The 27,435-nt window shown below is 43.1% G+C and overlaps 1 protein-coding gene across 1 annotated transcript in view; it reads left to right on the top strand.

Annotated features, from left to right (window-relative positions):
- The window catches only part of DDX10 (DEAD-box helicase 10), a 162,845-nt gene that overhangs the window by 46,300 nt on the left and 89,110 nt on the right, over window positions 1-27,435 (top strand). The window contains exon 13 of the mRNA XM_079973559.1: window positions 3,968-4,388. Within this exon, the coding sequence (XP_079829685.1) occupies window positions 3,968-4,388 (421 nt within the window). The remainder of the gene's footprint in view (window positions 1-3,967; window positions 4,389-27,435) is intronic.

The following is a 27,435-nucleotide window of genomic DNA, read 5'->3' on the forward strand; positions in this document are numbered from 1 at the left end:
ATATTTAGACACAGACCGTATGTGTGCTATTCTATTCAAGGCATAAGTCAAATGCTGGCACAGGAGGAAGACTAAAGTAGGGCGTGTCTAATGCTTCCCTAAACATAAACTTAGATCTAAGCATTAGTCATGGGTGGGGAACGTTTGGCCCTCCCAGATATTGTGGACTCCAACTCCCATCAGCCCCAGCTAACGTGGTCAGTGGTCAAGACTGGTAGGGTCCAGCAACATAACAAAAGCCACAGGTTCCCTACTGTTGCCTCCTCAGATCTCATGGAGGAAGACAGCTTCCAGTCACCCCAGAATTGTCTCCTTCCCAGGAATTTCACACCTCACATCCAGGTGGTTTTCACTCCAAGATATAGGTGCCATCTTCCTCAGTGGTGGGAACACAGGGAACTGACTTATATTGAGTTAACACCCTTGCTCCCCCCTGTTCCTTATTGTTTATATTGACTGGCAGCTGCTTTGTATGGCTTCAGACATTTTGAGATTCTGGGAACTGAACTCAGAATCTTTTGCATGCAAAGCATGAGATCTGTCACAGAGCTACAGCCCCCAGAACCTAGAGCACACTATATATTGGTCCAGAACATACGAGGTTTGTGTCAAAAGGCAATACTGTCAAATTCTCCCAGCTATGTGAATCCCTTGTTCCAAAAAGTAATGTGTGGCCATTTTATTATCAGCTAATATTCCTTTGCCTTCCAGTGTCCACATTTAAATTCTGTATAACCTCATATTCTGTTTTAATCATTACGCTCTTGGGGATTAGCAAGAGTTTATCTTTTGATATTAAAATGGTTCCAAATTCATTGTCTTGCCTCCATTTCCTGAAAGGGTGATGGTTTCAGTTGCCCATATGTCCCCCCCCCCCTCTCCCTCTGAAATAGCGAGCACAGTTCTATCAAATTGTGCAGAGACTATATGCAGTTCTGCAGTAATTAATTTGAGAGTGGAGCCAGAGAGAGACCAATAGGTCTGTGGCAGATAAGTGCCTGACGAAACATTTCAGGATTCTTCTCATAGAAATCTAATTTTGAACTCCCTCACCCTTTTCTTTGGTTTGAAAGCATCTTGCTATTTTCCATCTCAGCTTACAAATGAAATGCTTAAAAAATGTGCCCAGTAGCGCTTGAAAAGATTGTGCGCATAGCAAAGCACAGTTTCATTCATGACTATTTTACATGATTCTTCCACTAGAGGGGAATGGGAAGCTATGCTCCATAATTATTGAATTAAATGGTGTCTGGAATATAAAATAAAGATCCTAAAGAAATTTTGCTCTGGCCTTTTTCTTATGTTAAAAGGGAGAGCTGAAGGGAGAAAATTAGGTTGGGATTCCAAAGCATTCACTGGTCCATTACAGTTCAGGTAATCGGTATGGAGTCTCCCCACAGGTCTCCCCAGCTGTGTATGGCCTCGAGCATTGTGGCGTCAGTCTGAAGCAGTCATCTGGTTATAGTTTATTATAGGATTAAGCTGATGCATGAGCTAGTTTTCATATCCTGAAGCTTGTATGCCAGCTGCGGACCCTGCTCTGTGAGAGAGATTGCCTGGCCATGGTTATCCAACCTTTTCAGACCCAGGATCCAATTTTAACCCAAAAATGCTTTTGGGGTCCCACCTCTTAATCTTTAAGATGCATGTATTCGCTTGGTGGTAGTGCTTCTGCTACAACCCACCTTGGATCAGGCTGCGGCCAGCTATTGTGTCGCGGCCGACCAGTTGAAAGCCTGTGCCAGATGCTACTGTAATGTCTTCTACGCTGGGCTGCTTTTGAAAGTTGTTCGACCAGTGGCCAAAAACATGTCTCATTAGACTTAGAACAACTTCATGACTGCTGGTTTGTTTCTGGGCTTGATTCAAAAGTATAAATAAGCATATAAAGTACAGTGGTACCTCAGGTTACAGACACTTCAGATTACAGATGCTTCAGGCTACAGACTCCACTAACCCAGAAATAGTACCTCGGGTTAAGAACTTTGCTTCAGGATGAGAACAGAAATTGCGCGGTGGCAGCGGGAGGCCCCATTAGCTAAAGTGGTACCTCAGGTTAAGAACAGTTTCAGGTTAAGAACGGACCTCCAGAATGAATTAAGTTCTTAAACCGAGGTACCACTGTATATAAATAAGTATTCCTTGGGAAGAAATCTGCAATGGGAGTGATCAGACCTGAAGTCCGGGGGGGGGCACTCAGCCTGCCAATATTTGCCTTTGTGAAGTGAAAGAGCAAGCTGGCACTCCCTCCCTGCACCATGCAGTTAATATTGAATATGCCCAGACCCTTTTGGACTCAGGTATCCAAGAGGAGTCAGCCCTGCACCTTACGCTGGACAGGAATCTTTGCTTTGCAAGTTTCCATTAGCCATGGTTTGCACTGTGGCTGCTACATGTCTTAACACTGTAAGGTAAATTGGGTTTTTGATAACAGCTGGACTGCCTGTGTGAATGCTAAATCTTTTTGGTTGCACATTAAAAAAAGATAATGTGTAAGATAATGGTGTGTCTGTGTTCACATTTCATATGAAGGTTCATTTTGTGTGATGAAAGGAAGGATTCTGTTCACAAGAAGGGGTTTGGGGAGCTCTTTACATCTGCACTAATTGGCTGTCCCCTGTTCTTTTCTTCACTTCTGCTGGCTCTAGGATGAATTTGTCTCCTTAACTTAGTTAGAATATTACCTGCTGCAGCAGAGATATTCGTGTGTATTTTTGGCTAAAACATGAGTTGTACTTTATCATCTCCATGCCTATTGTTTTTGTATTTTGTGTCATCTGATATATCGGTGTTGAATTGAATTTGTGGGTTTATTAGAATTTTTGTTGCAGGGGTAACTTTTCATATTGTTTTGCCTCTGCAATTGTATTTTGCTTTTGTATGATGATAGCTGTTGAGCTTCTGTTTGAAGGGGGAAATGGAGTACAAACAGATGATCAACTGAATAGCTATGATTAATCTGTCTCATATCAGTTGCTGGGAATCACAAATAGGGAGAGAGCTGTTGCACTCCTGTCTTGCTTGTAGGCATCCCATAAGCGTCTGGTTGGCCACTGTGAGAAGTGGATATCGCACAAGATGTGCTTTTGGTTGATGCAGCAGAGGGCTTCTTGATGTTCTTCTATATTATCTTGGATGAGAGCAGTGGAGGAGAAGGGCATTTATATTACTTAACAAGATTTATATGCTGCTTGGTTGTAAGAAAACTTCTGAGTGGATTACAACAATATAACATGAAACATTAAAATTATCAATAAAACAGGGACTTCCAAAGTGTAGGTGTTGCCACACTAAAATATTGATTTCTTACAGGTGTGGAGTAAGTGTTGTGTAGGGCACTGTGTCACTCTAGCACAGTGTTTCCCAAACTTGGGTCTACAGCTGTTTTTGGACTACAGTTCCCATCATCCCTGACCACTGGTCCTTCTAGTTTGGGATCATGGGAGTTGTAGTCCCAAAACAGCTGGAGACTCAAATTTGGGAAACTGCTCTGGCATTTAAAGCAGGGATGAGGGACCTGTTGTTGGACATGGCCAGAGGTCAGGTTTGATGAAGTTGGAGTCCAGCCATATCTGGCGGACCACAGGTTCCCCATTCCTGATATGAACACTGACACCAAGTTAGTGTTTCAACCAGGGCACCAAAAACCAAGTCAAGGGTTGAAAGCAGTAAAGAAGTCCTGACTTGCTGTTACAGAAATAAATTATAAAAAAGCCATGCATACTGGTGAGAGTTTTCTTTTACGTGCTCTAATGCAAGGTTTCCCAAACTTGAGTATCCACCTGTTTTTGGACTACAATTCCCATTATCCCTGACCACTGGTCCTGCTAGTTTGGGATGATGGTTGTAGTTCGGAAACAGCTGGAGACCCAAGTTTGGGAAGTCCTGCTGTAATGTAGAGGAATGCATTTTAAGCCTTAAGGTAGGGAGCCCTGTTCTTAAGTATTATGTGTCTCTGTTTTTATAGCTCTCTTGGGCTTGCAGTGGCGCCTCGTGTACGATTTCTTCAGAAGTTGCAGAAGAAAACACCTGAGAATGAGCCTGAAAAAGAAAGATCATTGCAGCAAACAGATGAGCCCCAAAATGCCCCTTTTTCTGTAAGCAACGATGATGTAGAGAAATGCAGAGCACTCTTCAGCGAAACAGCCGTGTTGGGAGGAGATGAGGACATAGCACTCTCCAGCAAAGATAGCGAAACCGAGGACGATGCATCACAGACTCAGACCGAGACTGAAGAGGAGCCCATAGCGGTCAAGGGCTCGGAAGCTGAACGCCTGCAGTTCTTTGAAGGGGGCGATAGTGATGACGATGACACTAAGGATCTCGATGTGCTGACGGTGAAACGGCGGAATGTCTTTGGCTTGGAACCAGGAGAAAAAGTAGCACCAGTAAGGTTTTTTTCTTTCCTTATAAGTTTGATTTTGTTGCTATTTTGTTGATGTAACTCAAGAGTTAGGTGGCATGGTGCCCTCCATACATCTGCCATCATTCCTGACGATTGGCTGGGCTAATGGGAGTTGTAGGCCAGAACAGGGAAGTGTCTGCCATGCCTGTTTTTGCATGTGTACAGATATAATTGGAAGGACCTTTCGACACGTTATTAGGAATGGAGGACAATTTAGTTTGCTCTGCATTTGAAAGCAGTTTGACCAAATTTGTGTTCCCCAGACTAGTAGATACACAGCTATCCTTCAGATTGCCCACATCTCTGGGTTTTGTGGTGCAAGCCCATCTTTTTAAAAAAGCGTATAAAATGGGGAAATGTATTTTCAATTGCAAATTTTGGTGCATTTTCCCCCTTTAAAGTTCCTTGAAACATCACTGAATGAACTTATAATTGGGAACATGCAAAGCAGACATTGCTCTGTCCATCTCTACAGATTACAAATCAAGAATGATGCTCATGGGTCTTTCCCCCCAACACATCCAGAAGTGCTTGTTTCCAAACACTTTTAGTTTCTTTGTTCAAAATGCTTTCTGTGGGCGGTGACACACGAACTGTGTGTGTGTGTAAGACAACTCAGATTTTTCTCTGTGAAAAGCTGGATTTGGTGACTTATATAAATCATTCAGACTAGTAAGATTTGCATATATTTTCTCATTTTGATGACTTCATTCTGCATGTGCTAATCAGAGTGGCAAAGGCTACAGCATCACCTACTACTTTCAAGTCAAACTTCATTGCTTTAGTGGGCTAGAAACTTCCTTTTCCCTGCCCCACCTCAAAAAATATCAGGTTCCTCACAAAGTAATGGTATAACATTTTCTGGTTTATTTTTTTAAAAAATATATATTTATTTATTTTTCCAAAAACAGAAGAAACATAAAAATAACCAAAAACAGCAAAACAGTACACCGAGTAAGAAAAAATAAGAAAAAGAAAAAAGAGAAAGTTAAAAACAAAAACTCCAGTTCTCAGCCTCATGTTTACAGAACCTTCTTTCTTGACCTCCAACATTTTCTGGTTTAGGAACTCTGGGAGCATTCCATCGTGGAAGCACATTACCTAAGCCCCTTCCTATCCAGGCCGTTGGCTAATATGGCTCTAAAATAATTTCTCTAATCTCATGACAGCCGGCCAACCAGCCAGCCCCTCCTGAGCAGAAGCAAAACCTATTCACTGAGGCCTCCTAGGGAAACGCTGCTTGCACGTAATCCATATTATCCAGCATTTGGCTATAACAGTCCCCAGTGGCCAAGAGGAAGAGTTGTGAGGAAGATCATAAGAACAGCTTGTTGGATCACGCTAGTGGTCACTCTAGTCCAGCATCCTGTTCTCACAGTGGCCAACCAAATACCTGTGGGGAGCTGGCAAGCAGGACATGAATGCAGCAGTACTCTCCCCTTCTGCGCTTCCAAAAACTGGTACTCATAAGCATACTGCCTCGGACAGTGGAAGTAGAACACAGCCATCATGGTTAGTAGCCACTGATAGAATTGCCCTCCATAAATTTGTTTAATCCTCTTTTAAAGCCATCCAAGTTGCGGACCATCAGTGTCTCCTGGGGTACTTTTTTTTTTTTTACTCTTTCCAACAGCTCGATTATGTGGTATAACATCTCAAAATGTTATTTGTGTTAATATAAGTATTCACCATAGACTTTGTTTTTTCCAAGGCTTTGGTTTTCAGGAACTCTTCCAATAACCAGGTGGCATATTGCTTATTAAAGCACAGTGTTAAAGGTTTATATTCTCCTATTTTCAGCACTCTCATAGATATTTGGATCTTGGTATTGCTTTAAGAATGAAGAGATGATACAGCTTTTGTTTCATTAGAGAGAAATAGGCACTGTAGATTTGATGCATAAAAAGCATACAACATAAGTTGTACTTTGTGCTTTCAACTTGTGATTCCTTTATTCTTCCCTTTTGAAAAGTTTTAATTGGCAGTATGCATTGGTGAGAACATTGACCCGCTTTATTTTTCTTGAGGTAGATGAGTGCATGGAATCATCTTTGCTGAGAAAAAATAATTGTCTAAATGGGGAAAATACATATTATGAAATATAGAAAAGGCCAGAAAGGTTCAGCCCATGAGCTTGCACTGAAGGATTAAGGAAGAAACTCATCCTCTTTATGGCTTTTTACTATGGGAGAGTTTGGCTTAGCTTTTGGGTGCTTGCCTCCTATGAATGAGAGCAAGGAAAGAAGTAAGGTTCAAAATGGTACTGAAAATAAATAAATAAGTGCAACTTTAATAATGCAACAGGCTCAACACATGTCCCTGGAAATGTTTCAGTTACTTGAGTTCCAGAAAACCAGCATCTAATAAGCTCGAGAGAGTTTTTCAGTGGAAATCGCACAATAAATTGATATTTTTTGTGCACCTGGGGAACGCTTCATCTGAAACTTGCTGGACATTTTACCATAGTATCATTTTGCGGCTTGCCACTTTGGGTGGGTGGGTGGGGCTTGTACTTGGTGTCTCCCACCCTCTTTTCCCTCTCCCTTTTTCATATGAATGACACAGTCACCTGAACCTATGCCTATCTAAGGTAGGGGTGAGAAAATGAGAATATAGATATTGGGAGGAGCCTATTTACCTTACTGAACAGGGATGAGGAATCTTCATCTCAATCCTGGGGCCTACATTTGCCCCGCCAGCCTTCCCCATTGGACCCGTGAGACTGTTTTCCCTAAACCATACCTGCCTCCCTTGCATCTGATATCATGTTGGGTATCACACTTGGTCACCATCTTCCCCTCATCCCCAAGGGCCAACTTTAACAGGTGGGTAGGACGACTCACCTGATCTCATTATAATACCAGTTGATTGGCAAGTGAGCGGTCCCACCAGCTTGTCAAATCTGGCCAAGTAGTGGGAGGTAAAGATCTGGGCTGCTGGGCTAAAAACATTTCCCTCCTCCAAATTAAAACTTCAGAACAGGGAAACATAACGAGGTAAATATGTGATACCTTCCTCAATGGTTTTTCACGAAATGTGTGGCCCATGAGGTAATTTTTACATTGCAGAGTGGGGTCAGGTGGAGAGCCTTGACATTTCTTTCAAAAGTAAGAGAAACTGCAGAGATACGCTGCATGTCAAAACTAGCTTCTTCTGTTTTTAGCCTTTAAGAAAAATCAGTTCCATTTGGCACATATTTTTCTTACATTGACAACTCATTTACTAAGTTGTCATGGAAGCAACAAGTTGCTTTATTTATTTTGTGGTGTTTTTTTTTAAATGTCTGTGCTATCTTTCCCCACCAACAATCTGTTGGAATTGGTCTTGAAGTCAACACTATTGTGGGTTGCCATTGTTCTGATAGTCTGCTGAGAAAAGCAGAATTTTGTCTTTATATGGATTTGGAAAGTGCTGCTTTGTTAAAAGGAGAGCTATTTCCTCTATTTTATGTTGGTTGTTATGTGTCAGGAAGTTCTACAGTTGGCCAGCTTATTTACAAAGAGCCCTTAAAAGTGTTCCAGTTCAATTTTAAGCAGATGTGATAGTGTAATAGTTAATTTACATAATATTAAAAAGTAGAACCAACAAGTAAACAAAGAAACAAAATAAACTCCAAACCCCACATCATAGTTTTTCTGAAGGAAGCATGAGGCAGCCAGAAGGAAAATTCCCCATCTTCCTTGTCTGCTCCAAGCTGGGCCCCCTAATCACCCCTGTGGATCAGGCTGTGGATCTTTACAGCATTAGTTATGTCCGTTCTTCAAAATGTAGGTAATAATGACCCTAGGAATTGCTTACATCAGTTTCATTTCCCCTCATCTGAAAATATCGGCTTTCTTCTATAGTGGATTTATCTCAAGGACTTTCCCTTTAGATCGCAGTGCTGACTGACTTCATTTTCCTGTAATAAGGGAAATGTGATTACTTAAACTGCACTGTCCAAGTCTATCACAAATTGGAGTTTATAAAAGGTATGTGACTTTCTTAGAACTACTTGTCTGTGTTATTGAATGTTGAATTTATTTAAGTTGACAGCTAAGGTTAGAATGCATATGGAAAGAGACAGTTCAAATAAAATGAACTATTTTATTAGTCACAGAGCTTCAGCCAGTCCTTTAAATTTCTCTGAACTACTGTGTGCCCTTTCCCCTCTTTTTTTGCATTCCCTCTCTCCCTTTATTTGAAACTACAAATGAAGACCAGAACTGTGGCTTTGTACTTGGCCTGTTAGAGCAGAGACCCGTGACTGAAGGGAGAAGGGTCTGAAGTCTTGGGGGACAGGTTTAAAGCTGAGATTGAATGCTGTAAGTGGGGGTTCAGCTACTTCTGTCTTAAATGACATAGTAAGGCAGTAAAGATGGAAGTGAGAGCTGGACCATAAAGAAGGCTGATCGCCAAAAAATTGATGCTTTTGAATTATGGTGCTGGACTCTTGAGATTTCCATGGACAGCAAGAAGATCAAACCTCTCCATTCTTAAGGAAATCAGCCCTGAGTGCTCACTGGAAGGACAGATCCTGAAGCTGAGGCTCCAATACTTTGGCTACCTCATGAGAAGAGAAGACTCCCTGGAAAAGACCCTGATGTTGGGAAAGAGTGAGGGCACAAGGAGAAGGGGACGGCAGAGGACGAGATGGTTGGACAGTGTTCTTGAAGCTACCAGCATGAGTTTGACCAAACTGCGGGAGGCAGTGGAAGATAGAGTGCCTGGCGTGCTCTGGTCCATGGGGTCATAAAGAGTTGGACACGACTAAACAGCTAAACAACAACAACAACAACAACAACAACAACAACAACAACAACAACAACAAAGGCAGTAAAGTGGTTTGGATGTAACACCAACCAATAGTTTAGTGCAGGGGTTGGCAAAGTTTTTGTGGCTTGGGCCAGTTCATGGTCCTGCAGACGCTGCAGTGGGCCGGAGTATGTGCGTGCATGCGCACGCATGTGCAAACGCTATTTCTGGCACTCCTTCTGGTGTGGAGGAGACGTGCAGGAGCTTCCTGCAGCCAATGGGAAGCTGGCCAGCATCGCGGAAGGTGGTTCCCACTCTGCTCCGCACTGGTTTAGCGTGGTGCACAGGAGCCGACCAAGCTGGCAGCAGGGGTCCCTGAGCGGGCAGCAGGCATCCATGGGCTGGTTAAACGACCCCTGGTTTAGTGCCACAAGGATGAGTTGCAAGGAACTCTTAGTTTGTTCACTCTCCTCAAGGAAGATGAGGAGTTCAGAAGCTTTTGCTTCCATTTTACATTAACTATAGGTTGCCTTGTTACCCAAATCCTACAAATTGTATTTAATCTTAACTATTTAAATGAACGCAGGGACGCAGGTGGCGCTGTGGGTTAAAGCCTCAGCGCCTAGGACTTGCCGATCGAAAGGTCGGCGGTTCGAATCCCTGCGGCGGGGTGCGCTCCCGCTGCTCGGTCCCAGCGCCTGCCAACCTAGCAGTTCGAAAGCACCTCCGGGTGCAAGTAGATAAATAGGGACCGCTTACCAGCGGGAAGGTAAACGGCGTTTCCGTGTGCGGCTCTGGCTCGCCAGAGCAGCGATGTCACGCTGGCCACGTGACCCGGAAGTGTCTCCGGACAGCGCTGGCCCTTGGCCTCTTAAGTGAGATGGGCGCACAACCCCAGAGTCTGTCAAGACTGGCCCGTACGGGCAGGGGTACCTTTACCTTTTTATTTAAATGAACTATTTAAATCTTAATTCTTGTTTAAATGAACAAACTACAAGCTATAGTTTAAGAAGCTGACAACAAACCACACTTAAGATTAACATTACATCCCAGCCTCAACTGTAGTTAATCTAAAACAGAAGCATAAGTTTCTGACTTCCTTGAGTTTAGGCTTGGCTCATCCTTGTAATGTTAATTCATGGTTTACCATTTTGTAGAAACTGGGCTGATGTCTGTTGCTTGGACATCAACATGAACATCAACTTGATGACTATACAGAATGATTGGTTGTTAATTGTGTCTGAGGTGGTATGGAGAGGTGTTACTTTTGGGAAGGCCAATTCACACAAGGCCAGTTATCACTGATTGAAAACGAAGTGATGAAAATACAGTTGTTGATGTTCTGCAGTTTGCTTGGAAATGCCGCTTGCTTCTAAGTTTCCATTGAATGATTCCTAATGGACCTATTCGTTGTTATTCTAAAGCAGCAATGCAGCAGCAAGCAAAGGCTATAGCAGCCAAGTCTGCTGCTTGTGGCTGGAAAGCCAGACAGGATGTATGTGACTGTTGCCATGGAAACAAAGGGGCAGTCCATTCTGTACTGAGCACCGGATGTTAGCTCAGTGTGTGTGTCATATGACCTGTACAGGATGTACATGGGTGGAGTTTGGAGTCTCTCTCTGTTTGTTGAACAGAGCAGACATGTTTTCTCTATGTGACTGCTGAAGACAGGAATAAAACATGTAGATACATTTCTGTCTGAGTCTGATTCCCCTCCCTGGGGATATGCTGGGAAGAGCAGGGAGGAGGAGAAGCAGTTTGGTGTGTTTTTCTCACAGCCTGAGGAAAATCGCCGGAACGGACCTCGTGTGTTTTTCCTACCGGGAGTCGCCGGAGGGAGGTCAAAAGAATTCAGCCGGTGCCTGGAGAGATAGGCACATACCTCTGATCGGCCCTGAATTCTGACATTGGTAGCAGAGGACGGTTGCTACGATCCATGGGACTCTGCATCAAGGAGACTGTATTCATCCCTCTCCATGGAGGCCTGAGATGGATGCTGATTCTCTGCAGCCAGAAGCTGCCCAGAAGAAGCTGAAAGCCAAGCTACGGAGCCCAGGTATGAGATTTTCGGGCTTAAAAGTGTGAATGCAGATTGATTAATTCTCTGCTTCATGGGAGCAACGTTTGGGAAAAACAGCTCCGAGAGAGAAGAGTCTGCATTCCAAACATTCCTGTGGTTTTTCCTGTCCAAGGAAAGGAATGTGGTTGCTTAGCAACGCAGGCCAGTTTCAAGATAAGGGCTGGAAGTCGTGTTTTGACTAGGCCTTACAAAGGAACTGTTGGAAAGGGACTTTCCAAGCGGCCAGTGTTATCGCTGCCAGGTGCACAGAGTGTAAACAAGCCAGCTATTGGATTTTAGAGGCTTGTGTTTGAGAGTCAATGCAAGGACTCAAAATGGATGTCAAGAAGGGAGGCCTGCCTTCTCCACCCTTTTTGACCAGTGACAATTATGCATCTTGGTCTATTAAGATGAAGGCCCTGCTGCAGAATCAGAGACTGTTTAGGGTGATTGAGAACCCCATCCCTGCAGCATCAACGCCTGTTTGGGAGTCACAGGATTTGAAGGCCAGAACGGCAATAATTCTGTGTGTGTCAGATTCGCAGCTTATCCATATACAAAGTTTAGAACACGCGAAAGATGTTTGGGACACGCTGAGAAGGACACATCAGAGAGATGCAGGTTCTTCAGCGTTGCTGTATTTTGAAAAGCTGACTAACCTGAGGCTTGCGCCTGATGGAGATGTTCAAGCGCACCTGACGGAAATGAAGTTTCTGCGTCAGCAGATGGTGGAACGCAATTTCCGTCTGGATGAGGAAGTGTTTTGCTTCATGGTGATCAACAGCCTGAATCGGACTTACAAAACGGTTGCCAGTCAGCTGGGGTCTCTCCCAGCGCAAGATCTAACTGCGGACAGGGTCTTTGCCGTGGTCCTGAACGAACATGACAGACTTGCCGCCCTGGAAGTCAAGGACAGGGGGAGACAAGAACGGAGTTCAGACACCCCCACTGCTGTAGCTACTGGAGAAAATGCTGTAGCTTTGAACGTTGTCCGATGCCACAATTGTGGACAGACTGGGCATCTTCAGCGGTACTGCAGGAAGCCACGTCAGAAGAAAGGAGCCAAGGGAAGCTCCACGAAGTCTGAGGCGTCAGGCAGAAGTCATGCCAAGTCACAGGCGAAGCCTGCAAAGGCTTTGATGTCCCTAAAAGCCACACCACAAGTGGGGAATTCTTTCATTTTAGACACGGGAGCGACGGTTCACATGACCCATCGCAGGGATTTGTTTTTGTCGTTTAAGAAGCAAAGCTTCGTTGTACAACAAGCCAACGGTCAAGAGCTGGAAGCCACCGGAATTGGGACTGTGTATCTTAAAAGTCTGAACTTGACTATAAACAATGTTTATTTGGTTCCAGAGTTGAAGTACAATCTGCTCAGCGTTTCGCAGATTGCCAAGAAGGGACTAAAACTGTGCTATGATGATCAACACTGCGAGATCTACAAAGATGGAGAGTTGTATCTTTCTGCCAAAGAGAAAGATGGACTGTATTTGTTGACTTTTGATCAAAGTGATTACATGGAATGTAATTCTTGTGATTCTAACATGATTTCTTTTGCAGGTGTAGCTGAAAAGAACGCCAAGCAGGTCACCTCAAGGGTCGACAAGGCATTTCAGCGGGTGTATGCTGATGTGATTGGTCCTTTAGCACCATCTAGAGGCAATGCAAAGTATTACCTAATATGTGTTGATTCTTTCACAGGTTTTGTCTGGATTTATCTTTTGGAGAGACCGAAAGAAGCCTTAGAAAGGTTTAAAGAGTTTTGTGACAAGGTTAAAAATATGCATGATGCTGACATAGATTGTCTTTGCACAGATGAGAAGCCAATTTTTCTCTTACAGGATTTCCAGAGGTTCCTGAAGAAGAAAGGGATAAGACACAAAATAGCTAGTTTCGAAGAAGCTTGGAACAGATGTATCTGTGTTAGGGTGAACAAAGAATTGCAAAAGGGAATGGAAGCGCAATTGCTTAGTTCACATCTGCCACATGAGTACTGGGCTGAGTCACTAATGTCTTTTTGTTATACCTGGTTGAGAAAGGTTTCAAAAGACTTGGGATGTTCTCCTTTTGAGAAACTGTTCCACAGAAAACCTTCTGTTGCCCATTTCAAGGTTTTTGGGTCTCATGTGAGGACAGAAGCTCCAGGTGGAGTAAAGAATGCCAGAGGCATTTTTGTGGGTTATGAAAAGGGTCTCTACAGAGTAATTTTGTCTGAATCTGGTAAGGTGATTCTCACAAAATTTCTAGAGAGTGCTCCTGAACAGGAGAGAGTGATTGTTCACACATTTCCCACAGGTGATGATGATGATTCTGATGATGATGATGATGAGTTTGATCTTATTGAGTTCAGTAGTACTGATGATGACAGCGATAGCTCAGACAGCTCAGTTGTCACAGTCATTGAGAAGAAATCTCACACAATGACTAGACCCTCAGAAGAGGAGGATGAACCACTGATTAAGCTTAGTACTGGTTCTTCAGAGAGTTCAGAGGCTGAACCAGAAAGCAAGGGAGAGCAGCACCTCTTACGTAGGTCTGAGAGAGCAACGAAGGGTGTACCACCCAAGAGGTATTCAAAAGAGTTTGCCAACCAAGCTATTGCATGTGTTGCTGTTGTAAACGACCAAGGTCGAATTGAAGCTGTGTCTGAGTCAGAGACAAAGGCACAACAGAGAGTTGCTAACCAAGGTAATGCAGAAGCACTCATTCCTTGGAAGTCACACAACCAGAGAGGTACATTGGTAAAACCAATGGCGGGTAGTTCCAAGGGTGGAACTGAGACAACAGGGGAGTGTTATACATATAACAACTGTTCGTTTTCTTCTCTGGATGACGCTTTGCTCGCAGCACGCATTGATACTTTAGGGGGAGTATGTTATTCTAAAGCAGCAATGCAGCAGCAAGCAAAGGCTATAGCAGCCAAGTCTGCTGCTTGTGGCTGGAAAGCCAGACAGGATGTATGTGACTGTTGCCATGGAAACAAAGGGGCAGTCCATTCTGTACTGAGCACCGGATGTTAGCTCAGTGTGTGTGTCATATGACCTGTACAGGATGTACATGGGTGGAGTTTGGAGTCTCTCTCTGTTTGTTGAACAGAGCAGACATGTTTTCTCTATGTGACTGCTGAAGACAGGAATAAAACATGTAGATACATTTCTGTCTGAGTCTGATTCCCCTCCCTGGGGATATGCTGGGAAGAGCAGGGAGGAGGAGAAGCAGTTTGGTGTGTTTTTCTCACAGCCTGAGGAAAATCGCCGGAACGGACCTCGTGTGTTTTTCCTACCGGGAGTCGCCGGAGGGAGGTCAAAAGAATTCAGCCGGTGCCTGGAGAGATAGGCACATACCTCTGATCGGCCCTGAATTCTGACATTCGTTTCCTCTTTTGAAAACTCTACAAGAACACACAAGTTCCATAAAAGTAGAATGTGTTATGTGGGCTTTGCAAAAAGGAGAACTCGTTCTTTTGAAAAGGTGGCTCTGCGGCTGTGCTGTTTTAATTAGAGGAATTCTTGCATTGCTGAAAATCTACAGAGTGTTGTTGTTGTTGTTGTTGTCATGCTTTTTTTATGCTAAATCGAAATTATAATGGAGTGTTTTATTTCCTAAAAAGTACAAATCACTCAAACAGTAAAATGTTAGCAAAAAGAATCTGTCTTGAATTTTTTATGGCCTGGTAGTTAGATGCAGTTACAGCTGAGCCATCAGGAGGGGACTAAGGCTCCAGGCAGATATCCTCAGCTCTGTTTCAAGCTCTTGAGAGGGATGGAGGAGCATGTGGCAGGATGTGGTAATTTCACATTGAAACTAGTCTTCCAAGACTAGTAAATTGTGGAGGTCGCCAGCTAGTAACAAAAGTAAGTTTTCAGAATGGTGGTGGTTGTATAGAACATACCGTATTTTTCGCCCTATAGGACGCACTTTCCCCCCTCCAAAAATGAAGGGGAAATGTGTGTGTGTCCTATGGGGCGAATGCAGGCTTTCGCTGAAGAAGAAGAAGAAGAAGAAGAAGAGGAGTAGAAGTAGTAGTTTGGATTTGATATCCCGCCTCCCGCCTTTCACTCCCTTAAGGAGTCTCAAAGCGGCTAACATTCTCCTTTCCCTTCCTCCCCCACAACAAACACTCTGTGAGGTGAGTGGGGCTGAGAGACTTCAAAGAAGTGTGACTGGCCCAAGGTCACCCAGCAGCTGCATGTGGAGGAGCGGAGACGCGAACCCGGTTCCCCAGATTACGAGACTACCGCTCTTAACCACTACACCACACTGGTGCTCAGCACGCCCCAAGCTTCGGGCTTCGCGCAGCTCTCCCACGGCTAGCGGATAGCAGCCTGTTCTGGGGGCTGGGGTCAGGGGAAGCTCGGGGGGGGGGGGAAATAATTTTTTTTCTTTATCCCCCCCCCCAAAAAAAAACAACAACTAGGTGCGTCCTATGGGCCGGTGCGCCCTGTGGGGCGAAAAATACGGTAGTTTGCACCCAGAAGATTTATGGTCTGAAGCGAAAGCGCTGAGGGTTACTCATCTGAATAAGGTGGATAATCAAATAAAAAAGGAGTCATGCTCCCCTCTTTGATGTGGTTCCACCCCCCTACCCTGCTATGCGGGAATCCCTTGCAGACAACCATAGAGCCTAGAGACAGACAGTCAGGTTGTGTATCCATAGCAGTGACCAGGTCAGAAATGACTGCTAGGAAGAGCGCAGAGAGAAGAAACACCATGGTGCCTCTGCACCACCGAAATCAGATGCCTTCATCTGCCCCAGCTGCAACAAAACATGTCTCTCCCATATTGGCCTCTACAGCCACAGCAGGCGCTGTAATTCTCACAACGGCGTGACTTTACTCCCAATGGCTATTCCATTCTCTCTCGAGACAGACGGATGCCGGCAATACTCCCCTGAGTTTATTTTTTGGGAGGTCGTATGTGTAGGAACCTGCCCCATCTCGCCCAGCATCCTGTTCTCACAGTGGTCCATCAGAGCCTTTCACAGACTCCATTACAGAGAATAGAAGTCGCCCCAAAGAATCATGGTGACAGCATTATAACAGTTTGACCCTGGTTCTTCAGTAACCCACTTTTTCTCGGTGAAATGCATTTGTCACACCTAGAGCATTCAATAGAATTTAGGTTTTGGTAGTTTCTTGGACATGTTCGTAAAGTCTCAGGAGGAGAATAACTAATGAACAGAAGTACAGTGGTACCTCAGGTTACATACGCTTCAGGTTACATACACTTCAGGTTACAGACTCCGCTAACCCAGAAATAGTGCTTCAGGTTAAGAACTTTACTTCAGGATAAGAACAGAAATCGTGCTTTGGCGGCGCGGCAGCAGCAGGAGGCCCCATTAGCTAAAGTGGTGCTTCAGGTTAAGAACAGTTTCAAGTTAAGAACGGACCTCCAGAATGAATTAAGTACTTAACCCGAGGTACCACTGTACTTTCAAAGCCACGTAAAGTCCCTCCCCCACTTTGGTTCATCCTGATGCCATTTTGACATACTATGCAAGTCGCACCAAGCCCTTTCAGAGTTGTGCTGTTTGCATTGTATATAAAAACTGCCAGAACCAAACACTCACCCTCCTTGACCAGCATCGCAGCAACTTTGGGCACAGCAGCAGCCGCACAGCTGATGATAAGTGTAAGTGGGACCTAAGTTTCTGGCTAAGTGGTAAATCTTAGGATTTGACCTCACTTGTGGAGGACCTTAATGCTATTTATAGTAGCGTCTATGGGTAAAAGTATAACAATGGTGGTGAATTTTTAAAATGGCAAGGGAAATTACTAGGAAGAAGTGATGATAGGAATACAAAGCCTTACGGCCTTTTAAATATGCAGTGAGTGGGGCAAAGGATGCAACAACAGTATGTAGGAGGAATACGTAGGACTCGAGCAAGAGGAGCAACTAATTGAAATGTTGAATGGGGAAAATGTGATGAAGACAGCCCTACCAATTAAATAAAGCTTTAAAAAACTTATGAAACATTTATTTCCTTGACAGACTTTCTATAACTCTATTAAATATGGGAAAGAGAGAGTAGGAGTTGGTGATGTATTTTGATGGAATAATGAAAAGAGAGAAATTGTTGGCTTAAATATTGGGCATACAATCTAAAAAGGCAAGTGATTTTTATTTTTCAAAGCAGGCAGAATCTCAGCCTGCCTCATCGGCGTGTGACTTCTAAACCTCAGGTTGTACACAGCAATCTGTTGGCATCCGTCTGTGTTAAGAGGCAGTGGAAGAGAGTGCCTTCAGGGGTGAAGTCAAACTATTAGAGACTTACAGCGCCTGCTGTGGCTGCAGAGACCAATACGGGAGAGACATGTTTTATTGCAGCTGGAGCAGATGAAGGTGTCCGATTTTGCTGGTGCAGGTGCATCATATTGCTTCTTCTCTCTGCGCTCTTCCCAGCGGTCATTTCTCCTCTGGTCATTGCTGTGGATACACAGCAAACAACCTGACTGTCTCCAGGCACTGTGGTCATCTGCAAGGCAAAGTTAATGTTGCCAGCCTTCAGGTCATGTTTGCAGACATCGTTATAACACAGAGTTGGTCTGCCAGCAGGCCTGGTGCCCGGAGCCAGCTTCCTGTAAAGCCCACCCTTGGGGATCCTGCCATCTTCCATTCTATGTACAGTCATAACTCGGGTTGAATATGCTTCATGTTGAGCACGTTCGAGTTGCGCTCCGCAGCAACCCGGAAGTAACGGAGCGCGTTACTTCCAGGTTTCGCCGCTCGCGAATGTGCAGATGCTCAAAATGACCTCACGCGCATGCGCAGAAGCGGCAAAAAGCAACATGCGCAGACGTGTCGTCGTTAGTTAAGTTTGCTTCTGGATGCGAACGGGGCTCTGGAACGTATCCCGTTCGTATCCAGAGGTAGCACTGTACATGACTAAGCCAGCCTAGACATCACTGAGGAGGAAGTGTGAACATGCTGGGAAGGTGGGCTTGGAAGAGCACATATTTGTTTGAGACCCTGCCCTGCCTTGTGATGCCTCAAATCTTCCGGACACAGTGCAGATGGAAGTCATTGAGGATTCGCTTCTTGCGGGTGTAAGTTGCCCATGACTCACTTCCATAAAGCAGAATGCTCAACACGCAAGCTTGGCAGACCTTCATCTTGGTATTGGTCATCAGCACCACATTCTACCATACTGTTCTGATTGCTGTCTTCTGTGATGTTTCTGCTGCTTTAGAAGTACCGAAGTGAACTCTCCGGGGTTCAAGCCTGGGCAGTGAGCCCAGATGACAAGGCACACACCTTGTTTCGGCCTTGTTGATGTAATCCAAAGGAAAGCAAAACAGAACATTTGGCACCAGCTTGTCTGCAGGAGTTGCCGGAAGGAGGTGAACAAGGCACCATCCAACCGCCTCATGGACTCCACTCCAGATTTAATAATAATTTTTATCATTTTTCAATTGCAATCCAATAATATCCTCATTATAACAATACCAATTTATAATACAATTAATAATACCAATCATTCAAATACCAAATTATATAATTTAGATAAAGTTGGTCCCCCACGTGCTGGATTTGATGGATTGATTATTTGCTTTATTTCTGTGTTCCAAAATCTTATTAATTTCCATTACATTCCAGTCATAATAATAATCCCTTATACAACAACTGCAATATTAATAGCTCCTATTTGTGTTGACACATTAAATGATTTATAAAGCTACAACTGAGAAACTCAAACTATATCCTTGTTCTTCCTGTGTGTGGCAATTATTCTGCCCATGGTGTTTACAGTGGTACCTCGGGTTACAGATGCTTCAGGTTACAGACTCCGCTAACCCAGAAATAGTACCTCGGGTTAAGAACTTTGCTTCAGGATGAGAACAGAAATTGTGCTCTGGCGGCACGGCGGCAGCGGGAGGCCCCATTAGCTAAAGTGGTGCTTCAGGTTAAGACAAGTTTCAGGTTAAGAATGGACCTCCAGAACGAATTAAGTTCTTAACCCGAGGTACCACTGTATTCCTGTACTTGTAAAGATGTTATGTCTTTCTTTCCCCCAGTTGTTGCTGTTATCCAGCATGCCTTGGGCCAAGCTGATATCCCACTGTTGTTCCAGAAATTTCTCCATTGCTCCATCCTGTGCTTCGTTGTTTTGCAACTTTAACAACAGCTGCAAAAGTCACTCTGTCCCAATATGCTCTCCAGATTTATGTAGTGTTTACTTCTTGACCTTTTTTTTCTCCCGAAGATGTCCCACAAGGCAGTGGATAGAGATTATTCCTCAGGATTTACTCCCAAAGCCTTTCCTACAAATGCATATAGCTGCAAGACAGTGGAGGTTTAAGGTCAGGGTTTTCCTTCTCCTAGGCGGGCTACCTTTCCAGGTTAACGAGCCCTGTCTACAGGGAAATGAATTCCCTCTACTTCAAGAAAAATCCTCCTTAGAATGCATCTCCATCTTTCAAAACATCAGTGTTGGTCCCTCCCCCTTCACTTTTGATCAGATATTTTAGGCACTCCTGCTTCATCTTTCTCAAGAAAGGGAGCTTGTTAAAGTTGGCTGCTTTGAACCATGCTACCTGCAAAAAGTTTGTAGAAATAGATGGAAGGATTGGTAGATAGTTGAGAGGTTTATTTTTCTCTCTCCTCCATGCTGTTAGATGCTTGGTTGGCCAGCAGTGTTAATTGATCTTACAATCAGCCTAGCATTTCTTGCCTCTTATGATGTGGATAGAATAATTCATATTTAATTTAAATTTTTTTTGATATCTTTATCAAAGTATTTCTCAAGCTGTGTAGTGTCCTTTGTAGAGAGGTTCAGTTCCTACTGTGGAGCAGATACTTGCTGTCAGATTAGACAAAGCTTTTAAGAATGTTATCTGCAAGCTGATGGAAAAAGATTATTTCAGGTAATAATTCATCAGGTGTTTTTGTATGTGAGAGAGAGACTGAAAGAGAGTGGTACGTCTAGACATTGTTAAAAACATAAGAATGTGACTTCTTAATGAGTGAGGTTTTGAAAAATAGTTCAAAATTACAGGCAACTCTGTGTTTGCAAGGGGGTTGTATTCTGGGTCATCATTCATCAGCAGTCATGCACAAGCCCTTTCTGCCCCAGCCCCATTCCTCTGCCTTCTGTGGCCCAAAGCAGCTCACACATTGACGGTGGTGTGTAAAATGGTTGTTCCCTGTATGACAGGTTGCATCCAATGTTAGCTGATGAACATGACTAACTTAGGTACAATGATTTCAGTGGATCTAACTCTGAGTAGAACTTAGTTGGAAAAATCATTGTATCTTGTAGATGGAATAATAATTAGCTCGGAATAACCTGTTTATGACCACAGTTGGGATTTAAGGAATTAGTATGTATAAATTGCCTTACTATGTTTGATGAAGGCCCATCTAGTCAGGCATTAATATTCTGCCGTTGGTCCGTCACTTGCTTCCAGAAGCTCAAAGCAAGTCACGATATGGGATCCCAGTGGCATGGGATCCCATTCTGTTATTTATTCTTCTCTTAACACTTTGCAAACGTGTCCAAGATACTACAAAAAACTATTCGCTCAAAGGCCTTAAGGTGTGATACTTCCATTTCATTAAATCCATATTCTGTAGTGAAATCAGCTGCCATCGTTGTTCAAAGAGGCCAAGTATGGAGATGTGGGTTGGGACATCAAACTCAGAAGAACAACTCTTGTTGTTCAATTAATTTGTATTTGTATTTTTGATACTCTTTTGACATGAATTTGGTTTTGAGAGAGAGAAACTTTCATTCTCATATTTTGTATTAATTGAGTTGCTTTTGGTTGAATTGCTTTTTGTTAGCAGATTTGGACTTCCTTTGCAAAGGAAAAGCAGGATATAAGCAATGAATGAAATGAAATATATAGACTTGATTTAGGTTGCTCACAAGTAGTATATACTGCTTAGTCGTTTAGTTGTGTTCGACTCTTCGTGACCCCATGGACCAGAGCATGCCAGGCACTCCTGTCTTCCACTGCCTCCTGCTGTTTGGTCAAACTCATGCTGGTAGCTTCAAGAACACTGTCCAACCATCTCGTCCTCTGTCGTCCCCTTCTCCTTGTGCCCTCCATCTTTCCTAACATCAGGGTCTTTTCCAGAGAGTCTTCTCTTCTCATGAGGTGGCCAAAGTATTGGAGCCTCAGCTTCAGGATCTGTCCTTCCAGTGAGCACTCAGGGCTGATTTCCTTCAGAATGGGGAGGTTTGATCTTCTTGCAGTCCATGGGACTCTTAAGAGTCTCCTCCAGCACCGTAATTCAATCTGCTAGGTCGTTTCAAATGTATTACTATTGTCTAATATTTAGATGGTCGTGTAAGGAACAAATGAGGATCTCCCCCCCACTTTGGGGACCTAGGTTTTAATATGTGTTCTTGTTCTCACTTTTAATGTGGCATTGCAGCCGAATTGTGCTAATGTCTCAGTAAATTACTGTAGCGAGTGCATCACACCATAACACAAGAGGACAATTAATGTGCTACTTTTTAATTGCTTAGTGATGATTAATGGGACGCCTATATATTGTACTTGGCTTGTTCCGTAGTTGGGGGCAATTACAATTCTGCTTACTCCTGCCTCTGGAAACCCACTAGTTCATAATCCAGTGACACATCTCCCACCAGGTTAAAATTGGGCAGCTGTTTAAGCCTTCCTTCATAAGGAAGATAGCCTATCCCCTCTATCAGAGGGGAGAGCACCAGGAGTTCTGGGTAATGGGACTAGGGATTTGACTGGCCAAGGGGGAAGCCACATACTGTGGCACACATGGGGTTGCTACTGAAAATGTCACCCCATGCCCCTTCCTTCCTTTGTGGGCCATTCATTGTGCCCTGTGGTTCCTGGTGGAGTGAACTGAAACCTGTATGTTATATGGGGGAAGAGGGGGGCTGGTTTCCGCAGCAGCTCCACACCAGCTGCAACATGTTCCTTTACTCCAAAATTGATTTAACTATTTGTGTGCAGATAGCGGGGTTTCTGCTGTAATAGATATTTCCTTCCGCTGCCATTTGTTCTTCCCCAATGTCTTTGAGAACATCGCTGAATCAGTATGCCTTTGAAAACTGCAGCTTGTTTATTAAGCTGATTTAAAAACAGATCTGCTTTAACCTTGCAAATATACTTGCCGAAATGTCCTTCTTGGTTACGTATCGTTTTTAATAAGCTCAGCCACAGCAGCAAGGGATAGATAGGTATGATGGAAATAAACTGTGCTCTGTTCTTAGATATCTTCCTTGCTCACCCTTAGTGATTTTGGGGGGCGAAAAAAGTAGAAGTGTGGTTGACCTTGCGTGCCTGCAATTCATACAGAAATTATAATTTCTGACCTAGACCAAAGCACACTAAAAGCATTTTTTTCTGCAAAACTGACTTCATAAAATGACAAATGGGGCACTCAGTATTTTCATCCGACACTCACAACTGGGCCTTTTATCTGATTGTAATCTCCCCTGATTTTTCGGTTCTGGTAGTCAAGCTACCCTTGCATCAGTTTCTGATTCCTGGATTACCCCCCCCCCCCGTGATATTTGTGAGTGAAGCAGATGCATTATTGCATTCCAGTGCCGCCTCAAACGTGCACCGGTTTTTAGATTGGTGTATCATTGAGAGAGAGACAATGCTCATCCTTTTCTTTGGAATAAAGATACATCGAGTCTCTTACTAGTTTTATTTAAAATATATAACCGGCTGAACCTAGTCCCACCAGGCTCCTGAATTAGTTTACAATAAATGCCTTAGGGTCGCATCCAATGTTGTCATTCTACTTGTGCAACAGACTTCTGCTTGCACAATGGAGGTTGCCCCTCCTATTCTCCTGCAGCTCCCCCATGCCCTCTCAAAATCTGCTCAAGAGGGTTGGAGAACCCTCAGGAACATTTTTTTTTGGGGGGGGGCATGTAGGAAGAGGAAGGGGAAGTCCCATGGCACAATTGGAACATAACTCATGCAACTTTGGATACTGTCCAAAGTTTTTGGGTGCATTGCTGCCCTACCCCCAAATCATCCCCCCCCCCATTTTTTCCCCATTTAACTTTTAATTTGTATACTGCCTTTTTACATTACTGTACACAAGGTGGTTTGCAAGCTGAAGAAACAACATTTACAACAACACACCCTTTAAAACAGTCTGATCCAATACCAAAAAGTCGAAAACATAACTTTATAATAAACAACTTCTATCAGATACAGTAATATTCGATACTCCATTAGAACATAATAGCACACAGTAAAATAAAAATATCAACAGATAATAATTAAACAGAAATTCACTCTTAACAGTCACAATAAATAAGTACTAACTATAATCAATAAAAATAACGGCAAGTCACAATGCATAAACTGTACCACAATACACACAAAACCGTGTAAAAGGAGCAAATTGAGAAACAAGGACACACAACTTATAAAATTGTTTTTAAAAGTCATCAGACAATATCTATGCAGGAAAAGTGTATGCATTATTGTATCATAAGCGTTTATTTTGCAGTAAATACATAGATTGGGTTGCCTGAGAGGATGACAAAATAAGCCCAGTGTAGGAACAAGCTTGTGTATGAAAGAGTCTATTTTGCTTCCCCCATTGCAAATTGAAGTAACCTATATGCAGAGTCAAGTGAGGGGCAGCTAATAAGAATTTCTTGATGCCATTTTTATAAAGTGCTTTTTAAAAAACACTTCCATATTTACAGTTCCCCTTGACCCTTGTCTTTCACCCTTGGGCTTCATTTTCTTAAAGCATGAGCCATGAATGTCAGTTACATTTAAGATTTCACACATCATATAACTAGGAACTTTGTGGAAATGCCCTCATCAGAAGACACAGCTATTTAAAACTGTGAAGTCGAAAATTGGGTTTAGCTTTACACTTTTAAGCCACTCTGTTGCTTGGAGTAGCATTCATCAAGCTAATATTGGAGCAAAACAATTTGGCAAATGTCTCCAGCATAACAGTGGCAGGAAAAATAGGGGATACCTCCAATTGCCCTTTCGCAGATGCGTTGGGCCTGGAAGAAATCTTACTGCAAGGGCTTGGAGTTTTCTCTTCCATACCCTGCCAGTCAGTGGTGTGTTCCTACTTTTGCGGTTAGAAACAATTTTTGCCACAAACATCCAGTTCCAGCTCCCTAGTTAGTGGAACTGGGATGTGTTACAGGGGCACCAGTTCTTAGTTTAATATAATTAATGTTGAAAACAAGAAGCTGAAATTTGTCTTGATACTTGGAGTAGAATCTGGCTCTTCCACATAGCAAGCACATTATTGTTTGTTTGTTTTGCAGGTTAGTCATACCTAAAAAATATTAAATACATAAGTTTTTGTTTGTAAAACATTGCTCGCCCCTTTACTTCGACTTCACTTAACCACAGCTCTATTCCTGAGTTGCAGTGAGAGTTCACACAGGATAATTTAAGGGTCAGCTGTCTAATGCAGCCCAAGTTGTGGTTACGTTATTAGGCAGCCTCGGGTAAATTCTGTTGCTTTGAGCTTTTGTAGGGCAGCTATTTAAATTTTACAGAACATTGCCACTTTGACACTTGGCCATGGAGAAAATCTAAATTGAGCTGCGCTCTTGGGAAATGAGCAGTTCTGAAACTTGCTCTTGAACGAAGGCATCCTTCCTTAATAAGAGAAGCCTTTCCCAAGTATTCTCATTTTTTGTATGTAAAGGTTCCTAATCAAACTAAAAAAAATGGCTTGCAATTGTTAAATAAATATCTAGAGGTTATAGAGATATTCTTTACTAACAAAATAATTACCAAATGGTGAGATTGTAATGTGAAATAACTGTTCTTGTTCTTGTGTATCTTGTGTATAATAATAATAATAATAATAATAATAATAATTTGTATGCCGTCCATCTGACTGGGTTGCCTCAGCCACTCTGGGTGGCTCCCAACAGAATATTAAAAACACAATAAAACATTTCAGATGTCTTCTAAAAGTCAAATAGTTGTTTATTTCCTTAGCAACCATTCCCAGTCACCAGTCGAACATCCGTATTCTGGATTATTTGTAGTTTACAGGTCACTTTCAACGGTAGCCCCATGTAGAGTTCATTGCTGTAGTCCAAGTGGAAGATAACCAGAGCTTGTACCACTCTGGTGAGACAGTCTGTGGGCAGGTAGGGTCTCAGCCGGCAAACCAATTGGATTTGGTAGACAGCTGCTCTGAACACAGAATTGACCACAGTCTATCACACAAAACCATGGCATGTTTCTCCAATGTTCATGTTGTTGTCCAGCTGCTCTTGACACATGCCTTTGTATTCTGGTGTCTTGGGAGATGTACCTGAAGTAAACCATGGTTAAAGAAGGGGGTTGGGTTCAAACCGTGCCTATCATTATTATTATTATTATTATTAATCACCATCATTATTATTTCGATTGTAAAAAGGCAAGGTGTTTAGACATTGTGGCAGCCATAACCTAGGTTTAAGGTGCTGTTTGACTATTAGGTTATATATCTGAGTTTCTAACACTGCTTCTTAGTCATAAGCTCACAGCACATGAGGAAATTGTATCCTTCCACTTTAATAGGATCGTGGGGATAATAAAGTTGCGATTTATAGTTGTCATAAGGTCAGCAGGTTGCTCAGAGATGAATTGAAATTGACCCTGTTTCCTCATCTGTTTGAATTAATTTGCTGACCTGCCGGACTACTTAGCCTTTCCAAAGAACCACATTCACTTACAAATTTAGAACTTTTCAAGTTGCCATTAAATCCATTTTTGGGGGAAAGCCAAGATTGTCCTAGCTAAGTCTATGCTCAGTAGCCAGCTTTCCATAGCATCGTTCAGCAATTCTATTTCCATATGAAAACCTAATGCTAGATGCAGAAATTTCTGCAGCAGGCTGGTCAGTACTTTCTCCCATCTGTCTGACTATGTATAAGGGGAGGTGGGGGAAGTGATGTAGATAGGATTGAGTAGGTAAAGTCTATTCCGCATCAGGATCAGAATGTGCGTCCCCTCCTGCATGTCTTTGTGGGAGAATGGGTCATTGAGAGCAGAGAGATGCTTCTTGCTCCCTCCTTCCTGTCTCCATCAGCAGAACTCACACTCTGCTCTTCATCTGTTTCTTCATAAGAAGTTAGACTGCAAAAAGAATAGCTGGGGAATTGTTAACCAGCAGGGTTGACAAACTCACTTGCTTAACCCTCATAACAATGGACCTCCTCTGGCATTTCACTTTGAACAAAGATGGCGCCATTCACTTTACAATCCTAAGGCTCACATTCATGATACTAGGAAAAAGTGGAGGGTTGTGTTTTTTATTAACAACAACAACAACAACCCCGCACATGTCGAATTTAATGCTATGCCATACAGCAAAGGCGCGGGCGACCTTTGGGCTCCATGGGCAAAAATGGCTGGAGAGAAGTTCACACTCACCATCAATTATGCTAGAACCCAGGGTCATACTGAATGTGGCAATATTTGGTTAGACAAAAGGAGGTACTTCTTCACACAGCACATAGTTAAACCAAGGAACTGACTGTCACAAGATGCATCAATGGTCACCAACTTGGATGGCCTCAAAAGGGGTTGTAGACAACTTCATGCTAGCCACCATGGCTGTGTACCACCCCCGCTGCCTCTGAATACTAGTTGCTAGGAATCCCAGAATGCTAGACTAGATGGCCTTTGGTCTGATCCAGCACATCTTCCTTATGTTTATAATGGTTGTAGCTGCCTTGGGGCATGGGGAATCTTTCTCACATAAAGGCAAGGTGTTTTTTTTTTTTTTTTAAAAAAAGAAGGAAGTGAAATAAAACATTTTTTGAAATTTTTGGAACTGTCAAGATAGTAAGATTTTAAAATGGAGGAAATCATTTTCACCATTACTTTCTGTGCTGGCATTTCCCCTTCATAGTTAGAAACCTAGCCTTTAGAACCTCCACCTTTTGTCGGTAATAAAACATTATACCCTTAACTTCTTTGTACTCTGAATTGGCAAAAAAAAAAGGGGGGGAAGCAGCACATTCTGTGAGATGATAAAAGCTTTTTGAATTTGCTCCAACTGTCGTGCGAAAGATGGGCTGGGCAAAAGCTGCAAAACTGCTTATAAGGTCAGTTAACTTTCAGAATGTTGCAGCCCTAGACTGATGATCAGAAGCTTCAAATTCTATCACAGGGCTGAAGAGGAGATATTTTACTCACTTCTGGAAAATGCTTTTTCAGACAGAGAAAAAAAAAATCAAAGCAAGTTTTCTCTTTGGGCTTCTGATTGAAAAAAAAACGCTAGAAGGCCCAGCTGTGTATTA

Source organism: Podarcis cretensis (genome assembly GCF_951804945.1).
Source record: "Podarcis cretensis genome assembly, chromosome: 4".
NCBI lineage: Eukaryota > Metazoa > Chordata > Lepidosauria > Squamata > Lacertidae > Podarcis > Podarcis cretensis.